The sequence below is a fragment of the Rhinoderma darwinii genome, chromosome 2 (assembly GCF_050947455.1).
Source record: "Rhinoderma darwinii isolate aRhiDar2 chromosome 2, aRhiDar2.hap1, whole genome shotgun sequence".
NCBI classification, from domain to species: Eukaryota; Metazoa; Chordata; class Amphibia; order Anura; family Rhinodermatidae; genus Rhinoderma; species Rhinoderma darwinii.
The window spans coordinates 454,955,162-454,971,102 of NC_134688.1; the positions used below are offsets into that span (position 1 = coordinate 454,955,162).

Below are 15,941 nucleotides of genomic sequence, written 5' to 3' on the forward strand. Positions count from 1 at the left end.
TATCAGAAAGTCTATCGCTTTCTTTCTTCTTATGGAAGCAAATGCTAATCAGCTGCCCTCTAACATAGGCTTTATGTGCATCCCAAACGACCTGAGGAGAAGTGTCCGGTATGACATTAAGTACAAAATACTCCTCAAGCTTCTCCCTAATAGAGGAAAGCCGGCTAAGCTCACAGAGTTTTTCCCCTCTTCCTCTTCTCAACAAGTGGTGGTGAACCGCCAAATATCCCTCCCTCCCTCCTCCCCTGCTCCATCTTCTAGGGATGCATCTGTAGAACGCGACATGCAGGATGACATGGAATCTTAGCCTGTTTCTGAGCATATGATAAAACGTCTTTTGAATTCATTGAGAGACTCAATTCAATCAGATTTACGGCAAGTTATTGGAGACTTAAGAGTAGATATACAGGCTATTGCCTCGCTGACCGACCATGTGGAGCATAAATTGGAGGAATTTGTGAAATCTCATAACTCGCTCATAGATGCAAACTCCACTCTGGAGGAAGAAGTTATGCATCTGTCTACCATGGTTTTGGATCTAGAGGACAGATCCAGAAGAAATAATGTCCGCATTAGAGGTATACCTGAATCGGTCACACCAGATCTATTAGCGAAATTCCTCACGGACCTCATGGGAATCGTTTTACCGCAAAAATCGGCTCTGGATCTCACCATAGATAGGATTCACAGAATCCCTAAACCTAAACACATTGCCGCTCACCTACCAAGAGATACAATCGCTCGAATCCACTTCTTTCATATAAAGGATGAATTTCTTAGAGGAATGAAGACCTCTCCTGACCTAACTGACCTCTTTAAAGACATTACTTTATTCCCGGGTTTGTCAGCGGCGACTATGCTACGTCGAAAGGAGTTTGCTGTGATGACAAAACTTGAGAGATAACGGCATATTGTACAAATGGGGATTCCCAGTAAAATTAATAATCACCAGGAATGGCACGCAACATGTCTGCCTCTCACCAACCTCGGCGAAAGACCTTTTGAATTCTTGGGGTCTCCTGTCGTCCCCGTCTTCAAATCCTCGTCTCAGGAATCCTTCTAAGCCGGAGATGATTTCGCCATTGTGGTCGGATGCAAGGAGTAAGCCGGAACGGAGGCCTCCTGACTGAAATTTGGGGCTTCAAGGGTACGAACGGCACATCAAGGCTTTCGGAGCTCTCAGTTGGATGGTTCTTTTTCTGTCTACAGTTCTTAGGCTGAACTTTTGCCTCCATTTTTCTTTTCCCTGCAAGAGGGAATCTCCTGGTTGAAGTGAATGTGCTATATAGCATATTCATATTGGATGTTTTTTCCAGTTTCTTTTTTTGAGATGTTCTATGTTGGTTCTCCATTGCTATGCCATAACCCTAATTACTTTTCTCTTATGTCTTAATGGGTCTTACAATACTTTCTGTTAATGCTCATGGCTTGAATTCTCCCTTCAAGAGATCTTTACTTTGGAAAGAAGCGTTCAAGTCCAAGGGAGATGTAATATGTGTGCAGGAGTCACATCTGTTCTCCAAAGACTGCCACCTATTTAAACATAAAAAATTTCCCCATGTGTACTATGCCTCTAACAGCGGAAAGAAGGCAGGGGTAATTATTGCTGTAAAAGAGTCACTTGCTTTTAAATGCATATCGGTTGTTTCTGATCCACAGGGTAGATTTATTATTTTAGTATGTGAAATTGATAACCTCTCATACACGTTGGTATCTGTATATGCCCCTAATGTCAGACAACTTCCCTTCCTTTAAAAGGTATTGTCAAGGGCTAAATCAGTGCAGAAAGGGGGATTAATACTATGCAGAGATTTTAATATAGTGGTAAACAAAGATATAGACCGCTCTGGGGGAAGTACTAGATTATCTCACGACTTCTGAAAGGGATTACACGTACTCTAGGATTGACTATTTTCTGGTGGATAGAGAAGTTTTAACAAATTCGGTGACCTCTTCCCTTGGCCTGATAACTTGGTCAGATCATGCACCAATTACGCTTCAACTTTCAGATCATTATATTACACCCCGGAACTCTTCATGGAGGTTAAACACATTCTTATTAAATTCCCCAGAACTCCAAGCCAAAATAGACTCAGCTTTGAAAGAATTTTTTGAGATTAATGGCCCATCGGCCTCATCGCCTGAACTCCTCTGGTGTACACATAAGGCGTTTGTAAGGGGCTTGTTTATTCAGGCTGCTGCTAAAGCAAAGAGGGCGAGAAATAAAGAATTTGAATTCCTTATTGACAACATACAGAAATTGGAGGCAAAAGTAAAAGTTTCTCCTTCTCCTACCTTACGAGACGATCTAAGACATTTTAGGGACAAACTGCGTAATCACCAACTTTTCATATATGAGAAAACTTTAAAAAAACTCAAATGGAACTTCTATATCCAAAGTGATAGACCCAGTAAAATTCTGGCAAAAAGAGTAAAACAATACGTTGCTAAATCCAAAATTTCATGGTTGAACACAACACAAGGGACAAAAGTGTATGATCCTCGGGAGATTACTGATACATTTGCGTCTTATTATAGTACCCTATACAATCTCAAACAGGATAAACACCTTCCTGAAGTGTCCGAATCTGGGGTGAATGATTTTTTAGGACAAATTCAACTGCCAGCTCTATCGGAGGCCCAAATTAGTCAATTAAATACCCCTTTTACGGTAGAAGAAATTAAATTAGCCATTCTTCGCTCCAAACATAATAAATCCCCGGGGCCAGATGGGCTGCCAAATGAGTATTACCGAACTTTCGCAGACTCGCTGATTCCATATATGCAAGCTACTTTCATGGGTATTGCGAATAAGCAAGCCCCTCCCCCTGAAATGTTACAGGCCACGATAGTTACACTTCCTAAGCCGGGCAAATCCCCTGATTCCCCTGCCAATTTTCGCCCAATATCCCTATTAAATTGCGACATAAAATTATATGCCAAAATATTGGCGAATAGATTGAATGAGTGCTTACCATCCCTAATAGCGCTAGAACAATAGGGTTTGTGAAGGGACGTCAAGCTTGCGACGGTACGCGCAGGATGTTAGACCATATACAGATAGCCAGATAATCTAAAAGTGCCTCCCTCTTTATCTCCCTAGATGCTGAAAAGGCATTTGACCGAGTTAACTGGCAATACCTGGAAGGTACTTTGGACAAATTTGGTTTCCATTCCTTTATAAAATCAGCCATACTTTCTCTATATTCCTCGCCATCGGCTAGGGTTCTGTCTTCCGGTATTCTTTCTAGATCTTTTAACATCACTAATGGGACTAGGCAGGGGTGTCCTCTGTCCCCATTAATTTTTACCCTATGTATGGAACCATTTGCGGAAATGATTCGAAATTCTGAAAATATCTCGGGTATACGGGTGGGCGGAAGAGAACACAAAATAGGATTATATGCGGATGATGTTATTGTGACTTGCACCTCTCCCCTCCTATCTTTGACAGAACTACTCCGCATCATCTCTAAGTTTTCAGAAGTATCATATTATAAATTAAATGTCTCTAAGTCCATGATGTTACCAATACATGTAGAACCTCAATTGAAACATACTTTGTCCAACTTTGATATGGCATGGGCAGACTCAGGGTTGGTATACTTGGGGATAAAACTTTACTCTTCGCTGTCTCTTGTTCTGCAAGAAAATTACTCAGGGCTCATAGCAGATTTGAGATTGGAGTGTGAAAGATTGAATAAGTTACAGTTATCCTGGATTGCTAGAGTCAATTTGGTTAAAATGGTATTGCTTCCCAAATACTTGTATTTTTGTAGGACTATTCCACTGTTGATACCTACTAGTATCTCCTCTCAGATTCAGAACCTGTTTCTCCAGTTCATTTGGAATAATAAACGAGCGAGGGTAGCCAGAACTTTATTGTATCAGAAGGTTAAGGAAGGGGGTTTGGGAGTCCCAGATGTAATGGCATATAATGTAGCTGCCATCATGGATCAGTTAGGTTCGTTATGGAGCTCCACAGCTCCGTCACTTTGGGCCCAGTTGGAAAATGAGATGTTTTCCCGATCTTCCATACGTAATCTGATGGCCGCGACATATGTGGGGACAGATAGGTCTAAAGTGTTCTTGGTAACCACTTCTGTTTCCCTGAAATGCTGGAAATTAAAGGTGTGCGCAAATCGTTGGGTGTACCTATCTCATGAACATATACCATTGCAAGCATTTCAACCTTTAGTCCCACATGTATTTTTGCAGACATGGGAATTGTTAGGTGTAACAGCCCTTTCAGATTTATATGAGGGAAAACACTTGAAATCTTTTTAGCAGTTGGAAAGGGAATATAGCGTAACTAAATCCATGTTTTTCCAGTATCTCCAGATACGACATATGATACAAACAATTGCTATCCCGGCTCAACCTACAAATCTTTCCTCATATCACAAATTCCTGTTTAAATGGCATGGACACAGTAAGGGCTTAGCTTGTAGCTATGATCTCCTTTTGAAAAAACAGTCCTTGGGGAAGACAGAGCATATATTACGATGGGAACGGGAGATGGGCTCTACGTTTTCTATGGCACAATGGTTGAAGGCCTCTAGTTGGACTACTCGTCATTCCAAATGTGTTAACCATATTGAACTCACCCGTAAAATTCACATCAGATGGTACCTAACACCTTCCAGATGTGCACATATATTTTAAAGCAGTTCCAATGGCTGCTGGAGGGGGTGTGGTTCCTTGGGATCCACCTTGCATATGTGGTGGACCTGTCCCAAGGTGGGAGAAATGTGGAAGGAGGTCTTTCGCCTATTACTAGAAATCACAGGAGGATCTTTGCCTTTCTGCCCGGAATTGGCTATCCTAGACATTGGTTTAGAAGACATAATGGCAGAGCATCGGGTACTAGTGCACCATGTCTTCATTGCTGCTAGAATGGCAATTGCCAAGTCCTGGAAGTCGACTATTTCCCCTTCCCTGTCGGAAGAGATAGGCAAGGTAAATGTAGCATGACACCATGAATCCATGCTATTACAATCTCCCTCTGGTTATACCAAGAATGCACGTTATTGGGAGCTTTGGGTGAAATCGAAATATTATACCTAAATGAAGAAATTTATCTGGTAACATGACATAATTTGTATTAACATTGGATTGAATATGGCATAGCAAAGTTGTCTGTTGTTTCTTGTTTATGTATATCCTTTCACTGACATATCACATGTATGTATTATTCTATGCAGGTCCATGTTCTAGGACCAAGGATGGTTTATACCGTTTTAAAATTTTTTTTTTTACATTTTTCAATAAAAATTTATTGATTTAAAAAATGAGTCTCTTGTAGCATTACAACGTCACACTGTAACTTTTTCAGAGAAGAGAAAATTTGACAACTCTTTGAAGGGGAACGAAGGCCCTTTACATCATAGGACACTATCTTCAAGGGAGCCATATTAAAATACATGTGAGAGAAACACCATCATATATCAGAAACATGCAGGCATTAGAGTGACAGTAAATCAAGCCAGTTCCCCAGTTTAACTCCAATCTAGCGACAATGCAATAGCACCTCCCAAGATTATTCAAAAGCAGATTATGAGACCGTACCACATTACTTCCCATTGTAAAAAATAAAAAGACAAAGGACAAGGAGGCTTTACAGTACCGACAACAAGAAGGAAAAGGGGAGAAGAAACATAAAAAACAGAGATGGGGAGCAATACCCCAAAATATAAAACAAAAACAATAGCGGTTCACACAGAACCTTCCAAGAGGGGGATCTGGTAAGTTAACCATACAGCATGACAATAAGCCCAAAGGCCATAACATTCCACTCAATGGTAAAAAAGGTTATATAGCAATATCAGAGACATAACAAACTAGACAATTCAAGGCAGATCATCACTCTATCCCACTAATCTGTGTGGGGTCAAGCGTCCCGATTTTTTCCTGTTGCGTTGTCGTTTCGGCGCAGGAACATTTTCCCAAGGTGTCAGATGAGCCGTAGTAGGAAGGGACATCAAATCCAAAACTGGGCCCCAATCTTCTATATCCAAAGGTTCAATGTCCAGATGAGCGTAAACGGAATCCAAGTCTGTAACTGAAGAGACAAACAAGCGACGACCATCATGAAAGAAGGATAATCCAAACGGAAAAGTCCAGCGATACAAGATGTTTTTGTTTCTCAAATAATCGGTACGCGGCTTTAGATGACGCCGTTTCTGAAGGGTACTAGACGCCAAATCCTGGTAGATTGCAATAACAGAGCCGTAAGGTGAGAGCATCAGAATTTCTTGCCTTTGTCAGAACAGCATCCTTTTCCATATAATTCATAAAACGGCAAATTACATCCCTTGGTGTGTCTGAGGCTTTAGGCTTAGGACGCAAAGACCTATGAGCCCTCTCGATAACCAAGTCCCCAGGTGTATTAGGGCCTAGAAGTGAGCGACAGAGACCCTTAATCGTATCCATCAAAGCTTCAGCAGGAACGGATTGGGGAACAACCCTAAAGCGCAGGTTATTCCTGCGGCTGCGGTTCTCTTGCTCTTCTAAAGCCCGAAATACAGAGATCAGGTGCCCCTGGCTGGAGGAGAAACTCTGCATGACAGCAGTATTAAAATCTAACATGGCCGCATGGGTCGATTCAAGCGTTTCTACACGCTGACGCACATGCCGCAGATCCTGTTTAATATCCGCCAGATCTTTAACGAAAGGTTGTAAAGCTTTATTCAATACCTTAGTGAAGAAAGCTCTGGTCAGCGGTAGTTCAGTGGATGTACCCCCTGCTTCGCTCCCTCCGTCCGATGCCTCAGGTCGCCCGTCCTCACAAGAACAGGATGCAGCCAGCGCCATCTTGGCCTCATGTCCTCCTGTACCCGTTGGCTTCCACTTCAGAAATTTCTCCATATCTCCCTGCACCCCAGCAGATCTAGAGGAATCCTGGTCGTCTCGAGCCTTACTTCCATCGATCTTAACCATGGTGAGTGGTGACAAGCTATCGTAACCATGGTGAGTGGTGACAAGCTATCGTAAGCTTAAAATGAGCTGTCGTTGGTCACGGAGCTCAGCGGCACACGTCTATTCAGGTCTAGTGCTAGCTCCGCCCCCCCAATAATATAGGTGTTTCTGACAGCTTTGGGGGCTTTTCTATGTGAAATAGGGTCAAGGGATTTACAAGCGTCAGATGATTTAGGATTTTTATATTATTAGGTATGTTGTTGTACCCAGATCCTGCTCTACTGGAGAGTAATGTGAGGAGAGTCTGTATGAAAATGGCGCTAGTCCACCTAGCACATCATAAAACAGTAATGGCGGGGGGTGGGAATTATTCACCACCACCAGCCCCCTGCTGTACTAATTTACCCCATCCTTTCCTAATCATATTTCTGTTTCAATATGTCTTTATTAAACAGTTGAGACATCAGAAAATATATGTGAACAGTTCTACTCGCAGGTAGAAGTAAATAGTTAAAGTCTCAAATAATAATTAAATAGTTAATTCCTATGAGTTTTAATATTTTGAGAAAATGGGATTCAAAATAATATAAATAATAAAAGAAAGATAAATAAAATAAATGTTGTAAAGAACATATAGAGGTCATCATAAAGAGAAAAAAACAATGTATACAACAGACAACATATGAGCCCCCACTAGAAAGGGAGTGGTACGGCATATACAGAGTTATTCCAGCACCTCCAATCTTTACAGAACCGGTCATGTCTTTGTGTAACCAATCTCAACCCCCATATTTCTACCTCACCTCTTGTCATGCCCCTTTACTCTGCCAGTTTCTTACCCGACACTACAATGTTGTCTTTCTATGTACAGCTCAAGAAAATATATTAACTCTTGATAAGAAAACAAAGGCAAAACAGTGAGTAGAAAAATAAATATTTATTTATTCATTATTTTTTATGAAAATAAATTTGTATTTGAAATAATATATACAAATAATATAAGTCTGTCCAGCTGCTTTGGGACTGGAGCTCAGACAAAGGGTCCTAACACTGTAATACAGCCTAGGGCCCCATTATCTCAGGGTCTGGCTCCTTTTCTTCCTTGCTGGGTGATGTTTCCTCCAGGTCGTCCCTCAGGATTATCCAGTCCTCCTTTAGGCTCTTCCTGAATCTTATTGTTAGAACCTGAGAAGAGAAAGCACAGGACACGTTATATCCATTCCTATTCCCTGAGATTCCCTGACATATAACAATCTCTGGAGGGGGGAGGACTGAGCGGACAACAGCAGCAGAGGGGGGAGGACAGCTGAGAGCGCCACAGTCCCCTCCTCCGCCTGGATTTACATTTCCGCAGCATGGACTTAGATCCACATAGACTTTCATGTGGCCTAAATCTTTCTTTATAGATAAATGTGTAAGAAATAAGGAGAGAGCAGTGTGAATATGTAGAATAGATCTGATCCCATATACTGACCTGGAAATCCCGATATAGCAGGATGTTACCTACGCAGGAGCCGAATAACACCAGCCATTCCAGGATCATCAGTGCCGTTTTGGAAGACTGAAAAGAAGAGGAAAAAATACATTTGACTTTGTCTTTTCTGTTGTACTTATTCTTCCATGTAGTGAGAAATTATTACTGGGACTGGGGGAACCCGGGATTGTATATATTGTATATATAATTATATATAAGAAAAAGTGGTATAGAACTTTGTTCTGAATAGTAAAACACACATACCTGTATACAGTGATCGCTGGTACAGATGGCATATATCGCAGTTTTACATGCCAACCCTGCAAGGAGGATGTATATAGGAAAATAACCGCACACCTGTAAGATGGACTTTAAATAAAAAACAAAAACAAAACACAGAACTGAGCTCTTCCCTGTGGACAATGGACATCGACCCCTCTACTGTTCCAGATCTGCAGCACGTTGGTTGCAGTGTGAAAATAATAAGTAAATCCAACAGGAATTCCTGACACGACTGAGGCAGGGGCCACAAAGCCCCTCATTATGCCTCAGTGGTGTTAATAGTCCCATCTATGATAGATAGGCTGATATATCACAATAACTATTTGTTCAGCCCACAACATGGCGGCTTTATTACAAGTTAGCTGAAGAGGTGATGGTTAATATTACGTGACGTTTCTGCCAAGATAAGGAAAGATTCTGGCAGAGAGACCAAACTTCCCAAATGCCCAATTATCTGCCCAAATAATGAATAATCGACATGTCCCTTTAATTGCTTCAGCTGTGGGTACTGGTGGTCATGTCCCCAGGAGAAGCCCAGGGTATTAAGCGCTGGTGACGTCATCTCTACTCATCCCCCACATTAGTGTTATCTGTAGTGATGATGATGGGGCACAAGAATAAGGAGATCTATCATTACAATAAAGATGCTTTTCTCTATAAATTATAACTTGGTGACTTGGAAAGGATACTGCTCATGAAGGCCAGAAACATCAGTATGGACAGGGCAGCTTTCGTACAGCGTACACAGCGGACGTTCCTGGATGCTGAGTACAGAGGTCCTGCCACGCAGATACTGTAGAGTCCGGTACAGATCAATGCCGCCAAGCCAATATAATCCCGCACGCAGGATTTCTAGAATGAAACACCCAGAGAATATATTACACGTCATACTCGTCCTATCATGGTATACATGTCATCATACAGCGCACATGTCCCCCATATTATTATATTATCCTGGACACCTTCCATTGTCAGGTTATACACAGTCCCTGCAGTGCTCCTTGGTCAGGGGTCATAGATGAGCAGCTGAGGGCCCGGCACCCTGGGGGGCCCTTACTCCACAGTATAGGATCCAGGTTAACACTATCAACACCAACCTGTAAATATATGGCTACCAAGTTCCCCACACAGGCCGTCCATCCGAGCGCCAGCAGTAGTTTCCGGAAGATGACACCACAGATTTGTCTCTCAGCCGCTCTTATCTCTATTAGTCTGTACATTACGTACATGATGGCGACTTCTGAAATACAGAACAAGACATCAGCCCATAGATGTTACATGTACTACACACAATAATGATATGTTATATAAATGTGAAGATAATAACATGTGCAGGGGACGTATCACTCAATAACTAGTACAAACCTATTGGTACATTCAGGAGAATCCTGTCAAAATACATGTAAAATCAATATGTGGATCATGTATAGACAGGAGCAATATGTATGCCAAGTAACCTTGGTGCATTGACCCTACAAGTTAGCACAAAAACCTATAGGGTTGAGGGTTCAATTAACACATGACAATGTTGTATAGAGAAAATACAAACTTTATTCACAAAAATTGTAACAATATAAATTAAAAGATGAGTCATGCAGAGCATAGACAAGGCGTCGCTCCTTGCAGGAATGGTATATTCACAAACTATGTAATACATGGGCATAAATAAATGAATAGATAAAGTGAATGGTGCAAACTGTTCTATGTCAGCAGTTAATCCCAGACTGAAGCGGTTGCTAGTGACACATGAAAAAAGTAGCTGTGCCTGGAAACATTGTGCCTGGGAACATAAAAACTGCTGTTACATACCCATGTAGTGAAGCCTGCTGGAGAGAGACGCCAGACCCGACGCGCGTTTCGGCGGAAATGCCTTCGTCCGGGGGTGGCGTCTCTCCAATGGGAATCAACATTAAAAGAGACAAGCAGCCAATCGGACATTGAGAGGGCGTTACCATCCATGGTCATGTGTGTACTGATGGAAGCGTCACACGACAGGTGTGGAGATGGCCGGAGGCGTGTCTCCGGCCGAGCGTCATCGGGGAGGGCGGGGGCTAACGACGTCTGACATCGTCAACACACGCCCACCGAGATACAGACGCCCGGACCGCAACACAATCCAGCCACTCCCCCCAGCGTGAGCGCACAGTCACCATGCCTGAATATAAGGTACGTAAAGATAGAATTATGTCCGACAGATTGGGTAGTGAGGAGAACTATTTGGACAGATTAATCCTTTGCTGCATATATATCTTACAATGAATGCCATGGCATTCTTTACAATTGTGGGCATATAAAAATAATAATAAAAATAATAAAAATGAAAATAACAATAACGTGGCAGATATATCACATAAAAGGCAATAAGTATTAATAAATAAAGTAATGAATTTATCCTGTGTATAAAGAATATAATATACTTGTAGGGAAAAAGTGAACAAACCAATAGTGAAAGATGTATGTGTTCAAGTAATTCATAAGTGAACGATGAAATAAATAAATGGATAAATGATTTCAAGTGACTAGTATGTATGTAATAACTATGAGACCAGCTCATATGTGAATGAAAATAATAAAAGAATGTATGTGAGACACAAAACAAATGCAAATTTTACTGCATATATATTTTACAATAAATACCGTGGCATTCTTTTCAATGTGAACATTTAAAAATATATAAAAATATATAAAAATAACGTGGCAGATCTATCACATGAAGAGCAATGGATAATAATAGATAGAACAAAAGATATACTGTGTACACAAAAATATATTTGTGACAAGAAAAAGTGAACAAACCAATAGTGAACAGTGTATATGTGAAAGTGATTCATAAGTGAGTGATGAGTAAATAAATAAATAATTTATGTGTATGTAATAACTATGAGACCAGCTCATATGTGAATGGAAATGATGAAAAAGTGTGTGTGTAACGATGTGTGTGATGTAATAAATTTATTTATTTACTCATCACTCACTTATGAATCACTTTCACATATACACTGTTCACTATTGGTTTGTTCACTTTTTCTTGTCACAAATATATTTTTGTGTACACAGTATATCTTTTGTTCTATCTATTATTATCCATTGCTCTTCATGTGATAGATCTGCCACGTTATTTTTATATATTTTTATATATTTTTAAATGTTCACATTGAAAAGAATGCCACGGTATTTATTGTAAAATATATATGCAGTAAAATTTGCATTTGTTTTGTGTCTCACATACATTCTTTTATTATTTTCATTCACATATGAGCTGGTCTCATAGTTATTACATACATACTAGTCACTTGAAATCATTTATCCATTTATTTATTTCATCGTTCACTTATGAATTACTTGAACACATACATCTTTCACTATTGGTTTGTTCACTTTTTCCCTACAAGTATATTATATTCTTTATACACAGGATAAATTCATTACTTTATTTATTAATACTTATTGCCTTTTATGTGATATATCTGCCACGTTATTGTTATTTTCATTTTTATTATTTTTATTATTATTTTTATATGCCCACAATTGTAAAGAATGCCATGGCATTCATTGTAAGATATATATGCAGCAAAGGATTAATCTGTCCAAATAGTTCTCCTCACTACCCAATCTGTCGGACATAATTCTATCTTTACGTACCTTATATTCAGGCATGGTGACTGTGCGCTCACGCCGGGGGGAGTGGCTGGATTGTGTTGCGGTCCGGGCGTCTGTATCTCGGTGGGCGTGTGTTGACGATGTCAGACGTCGTTAGCCCCCGCCCTCCCCGATGACGCTCGGCCGGAGACACGCCTCCGGCCATCTCCACACCTGTCGTGTGACGCTTCCATCAGTACACACATGACCATGGATGGTAACGCCCTCTCAATGTCCGATTGGCTGCTTGTCTCTTTTAATGTTGATTCCCATTGGAGAGACGCCACCCCCGGACGAAGGCATATCCGCCGAAACGCGCGTCGGGTCTGGCGTCTCTCTCCAGCAGGCTTCACTACATGGGTATGTAACAGCAGTTTTTATGTTCCCAGGCACAATGTTTCCAGGCACAGCTACTTTTTTCATGTGTCACTAGCAACCGCTTCAGTCTGGGATTAACTGCTGACATAGAACAGTTTGCACCATTCACTTTATCTATTCATTTATTTATGCCCATGTATTACATAGTTTGTGAATATACCATTCCTGCAAGGAGCGACGCCTTGTCTATGCTCTGCATGACTCATCTTTTAATTTATATTGTTACAATTTTTGTGAATAAAGTTTGTATTTTCTCTATACAACATTGTCATGTGTTAATTGAACCCTCAACCCTATAGGTTTTTTTGTTTTCACTCAATAACTAGGCAGATTAGCCATTCAGGGGTCTGGGAAAGACAGGTAACAACCTCTGCTGGAGCTGTCATAGCGGCCATGTTGGTTGTTACTCATCTTTCCCAGAGACAGATATAAGTAATGGTTGGATAGAATTACTAATAATTTGTCAGTAGAGGACGACTCAAGGTCTTATATTGAGCTTTACCCCAGATATAAATATAAGGCACTTACTTAGTAGGTTAGAGATGGTGTTCACTATCGTCAGCACCATGGACTCTGGGAATTTCGCTCCAGTGTCGCTGGGAAGAGATAAAATCCATATGTAACATTAGTAGAGCTCCGTGCAGGTGACTAGAGCTCTCAGTAACACAAGAGAAATCACTGCCGGAGTTGTAGGAATTCCTGGATAAATGATAGATAACTCTGTTTATTCCATCATGAACAATTCCCTAATATCATGTTAATATCAGAATTGCCATTGATGAGCAGGAATGATTCTGATAATAAGGGATGTGCAGGAATCACATTGTACATCACTGTCCCCAGACCACGCCAGTAGGATATAGGTGATGATTATGCCACACATTATGCCCGCTATGTCAGGTGTGGTAAGATGCCGCTTCTCTGCATGTTTTGTTTGTCTGCTAATCTCCTCCTTAGAAGGCAATGAAATCTGGACATGTTGAGTGGCGGCAGCAGCAATTTCTATTGACTTCTATGAGAGGAACATTGTCAGCAGCAGTGGTTACATAGCGAGGTCGCACTTTACCTCCCATATAACACTGCTCTCTCTTATCTGGCTGCCAACCAACTCTATAAACTGGATAGACATCACCCACTATTATTCTGCTATAAAGACATAATTGGGATACACTTTTTTGACTAACCATGCCGGTCATCCCCGCAGAACAACGCACCCCCTTACATACACATATCGCCCTCCTTGTTTATATACACACATACAGTACACGATATATACCCCCTTCACCAGGACTGGGACTAGGAGTACAAGATGGGCAGCAAAGACCATCTTGGAGTGAGCGCTTTTATCAGTCTGAGGCCTCATGCACACGACCATAAGTGTTTTTACTGTCTGTAGATATGGATACACACCTGTAGCCATTTGCAGTTGCGGAAGTGCCCATAGACTTCGATGGGCGAGTCCGTGCCGAAATTGCGGACAAGAATAGGATATGTTCTATATCTTTTGCGGATAATTCCTACGGCACGGACACATATCTGTAAATATACGGAAGGATGTCCGTGGCTGATAGAAATGAAGACGTCCGCAATTTCATCCGTAATAACGGATCCATAATTTACCCGATGAAAACTACGGTTGTGTGCATGGGGCCTGAGTGAAGAGAGAAGCTCTCATTGGTGTACAGGAGGCCTGGGATCAGTGAGCATGGCGGGCATCATCACTTATTGCTCCTCGCTCCAGTGTCCTGGCATTGCCGTACTGGGTCTTGATGCCATCCAGCACCAGAACACAGTGTGTGTCAGGTACCAGTGCGGCGGTGGCACCCAGAGCTAAAGAGGACCGGGGAGCGAGGAGCAGTAAGTAAATGGAGGAAGGGTCTGGTCTGGGGTGTAAATATTTTTTTTTGCTCAATCCTTGGATTTTCTGGTGTTTAAAATATTAAAGGGGTACAATGTCTGAAGTAATTGAGGGGACTGAATTTTGAGGTCTGGTCTGAGGCCTGTTTTCTTTTTTTTGGGTCTGAATCAATTGTGGCGTCTGGACTGGGGTTTGAATTACATCTGCGTTTTAATTTTAAATGCTTTTCCTGCCCCCATCCTGCATTTTCTTTTTATTATTAGAGTGTTTGTTATCATTGTTTGTGGAACTACAACTCCCAGCCTGTTCTGATAGATAACTGTTCTGTGAAATGACAATTCCCATGGTAGACTGATGATGATGTATTGTCAGGTCATGCTGGGAGTCATATCTTTAAAGAAATTGGGCCTCATTTATCAATACTGTATAACAGCAAAATTACCCTTGTTGCCCATAGCAACCAATCAGTGCTCAGCTTTCCTTTTTCCACAGCAATTTAAGAAATGAAAGCTGAACTCTGATTGGTTGCTATGGGCAACAAGGACAGTTTAATATTGGACAGTTTTGATATTGGTATTAGACTGTTTTTTTTTTACCATGACTCGGCCACTGAGTTCCCCTTACACTGACGTTCATGTGGGACTTGTAATAGCTGTGGGAGGCAGATGGGTTTCATTTATGTTTACTATGGAGCCAGACATTTTCTAGTCATGTCCCTGCTTTCAGCTGTTTCTGCGTCTTCCGTCAATATAAATTTGCCAGTATAGTATTTGGGGCACTTGTGCAGCACCGTATGTACAGTAATGGGGTCACATGGGGCAGCAGCAGGTCCAGTATAGGTGGCAGCAGCAGGATGGCAGTATTAAAGGCGACAGCAGTATGGGGGGTTTGTGTTGCTATAGATGGTGGGGATGGCTGTAGAAGTGAGGGGCAAAACATGTCTGGTCAGCAAACTCTGCAGTCATTAGGAGAAGTCGTCATGGTGGTCTGGGCCGCATGGAGAAGAAAATGAAAGAGAACGACTCCAATCAGGAAGACGTCATAATAGTTGTATGATCTGCCTGTGTCTGATCAGAGCTGTATACTGTATACTCCTGTATTTTGCAGTGTGGTAATACTCTGCAGCTGCCTGTGTAGAACTGGCATCTGAACACTATATGTACGGCGGTATTATTAGTTATATTACCCTTTGTATACTGGTAGCATACACTTGTCCTGGAGTAAAAGAGCAAGTAAATGCCTGTATCTACCACATCAATTTGCGAATAAATAAGTTTTTTTAAATTAAACAATAAAATTGTTAAATAAATATATGATTATTATTAATAATAATGAAATAATTTTAACAATAATAATAATAAGAATAAAAAATTTTAGACTTAACTTGTTGTT

At 41.1% G+C, this 15,941-nt stretch overlaps 1 protein-coding gene across 1 annotated transcript; it reads right to left on the reverse strand.

Moving 5' to 3' along the window:
- Nucleotides 1-7,929: 7,929 nt before the first annotated feature.
- LOC142741580 (uncharacterized) lies at nt 7,930-13,292 on the reverse strand. Its single transcript, XM_075850942.1, has 6 exons — nt 13,220-13,292; nt 9,772-9,914; nt 9,364-9,526; nt 8,657-8,712; nt 8,393-8,479; nt 7,930-8,103 (listed from the first exon to the last, which is right to left on the reverse strand). Exons 1-6 carry the CDS (start codon nt 13,257-13,259, stop codon nt 7,981-7,983), a joined length of 612 nt encoding a protein of 203 aa, XP_075707057.1. The 5' UTR covers nt 13,260-13,292; the 3' UTR covers nt 7,930-7,980.
- Nucleotides 13,293-15,941: the final 2,649 nt, after the last annotated feature.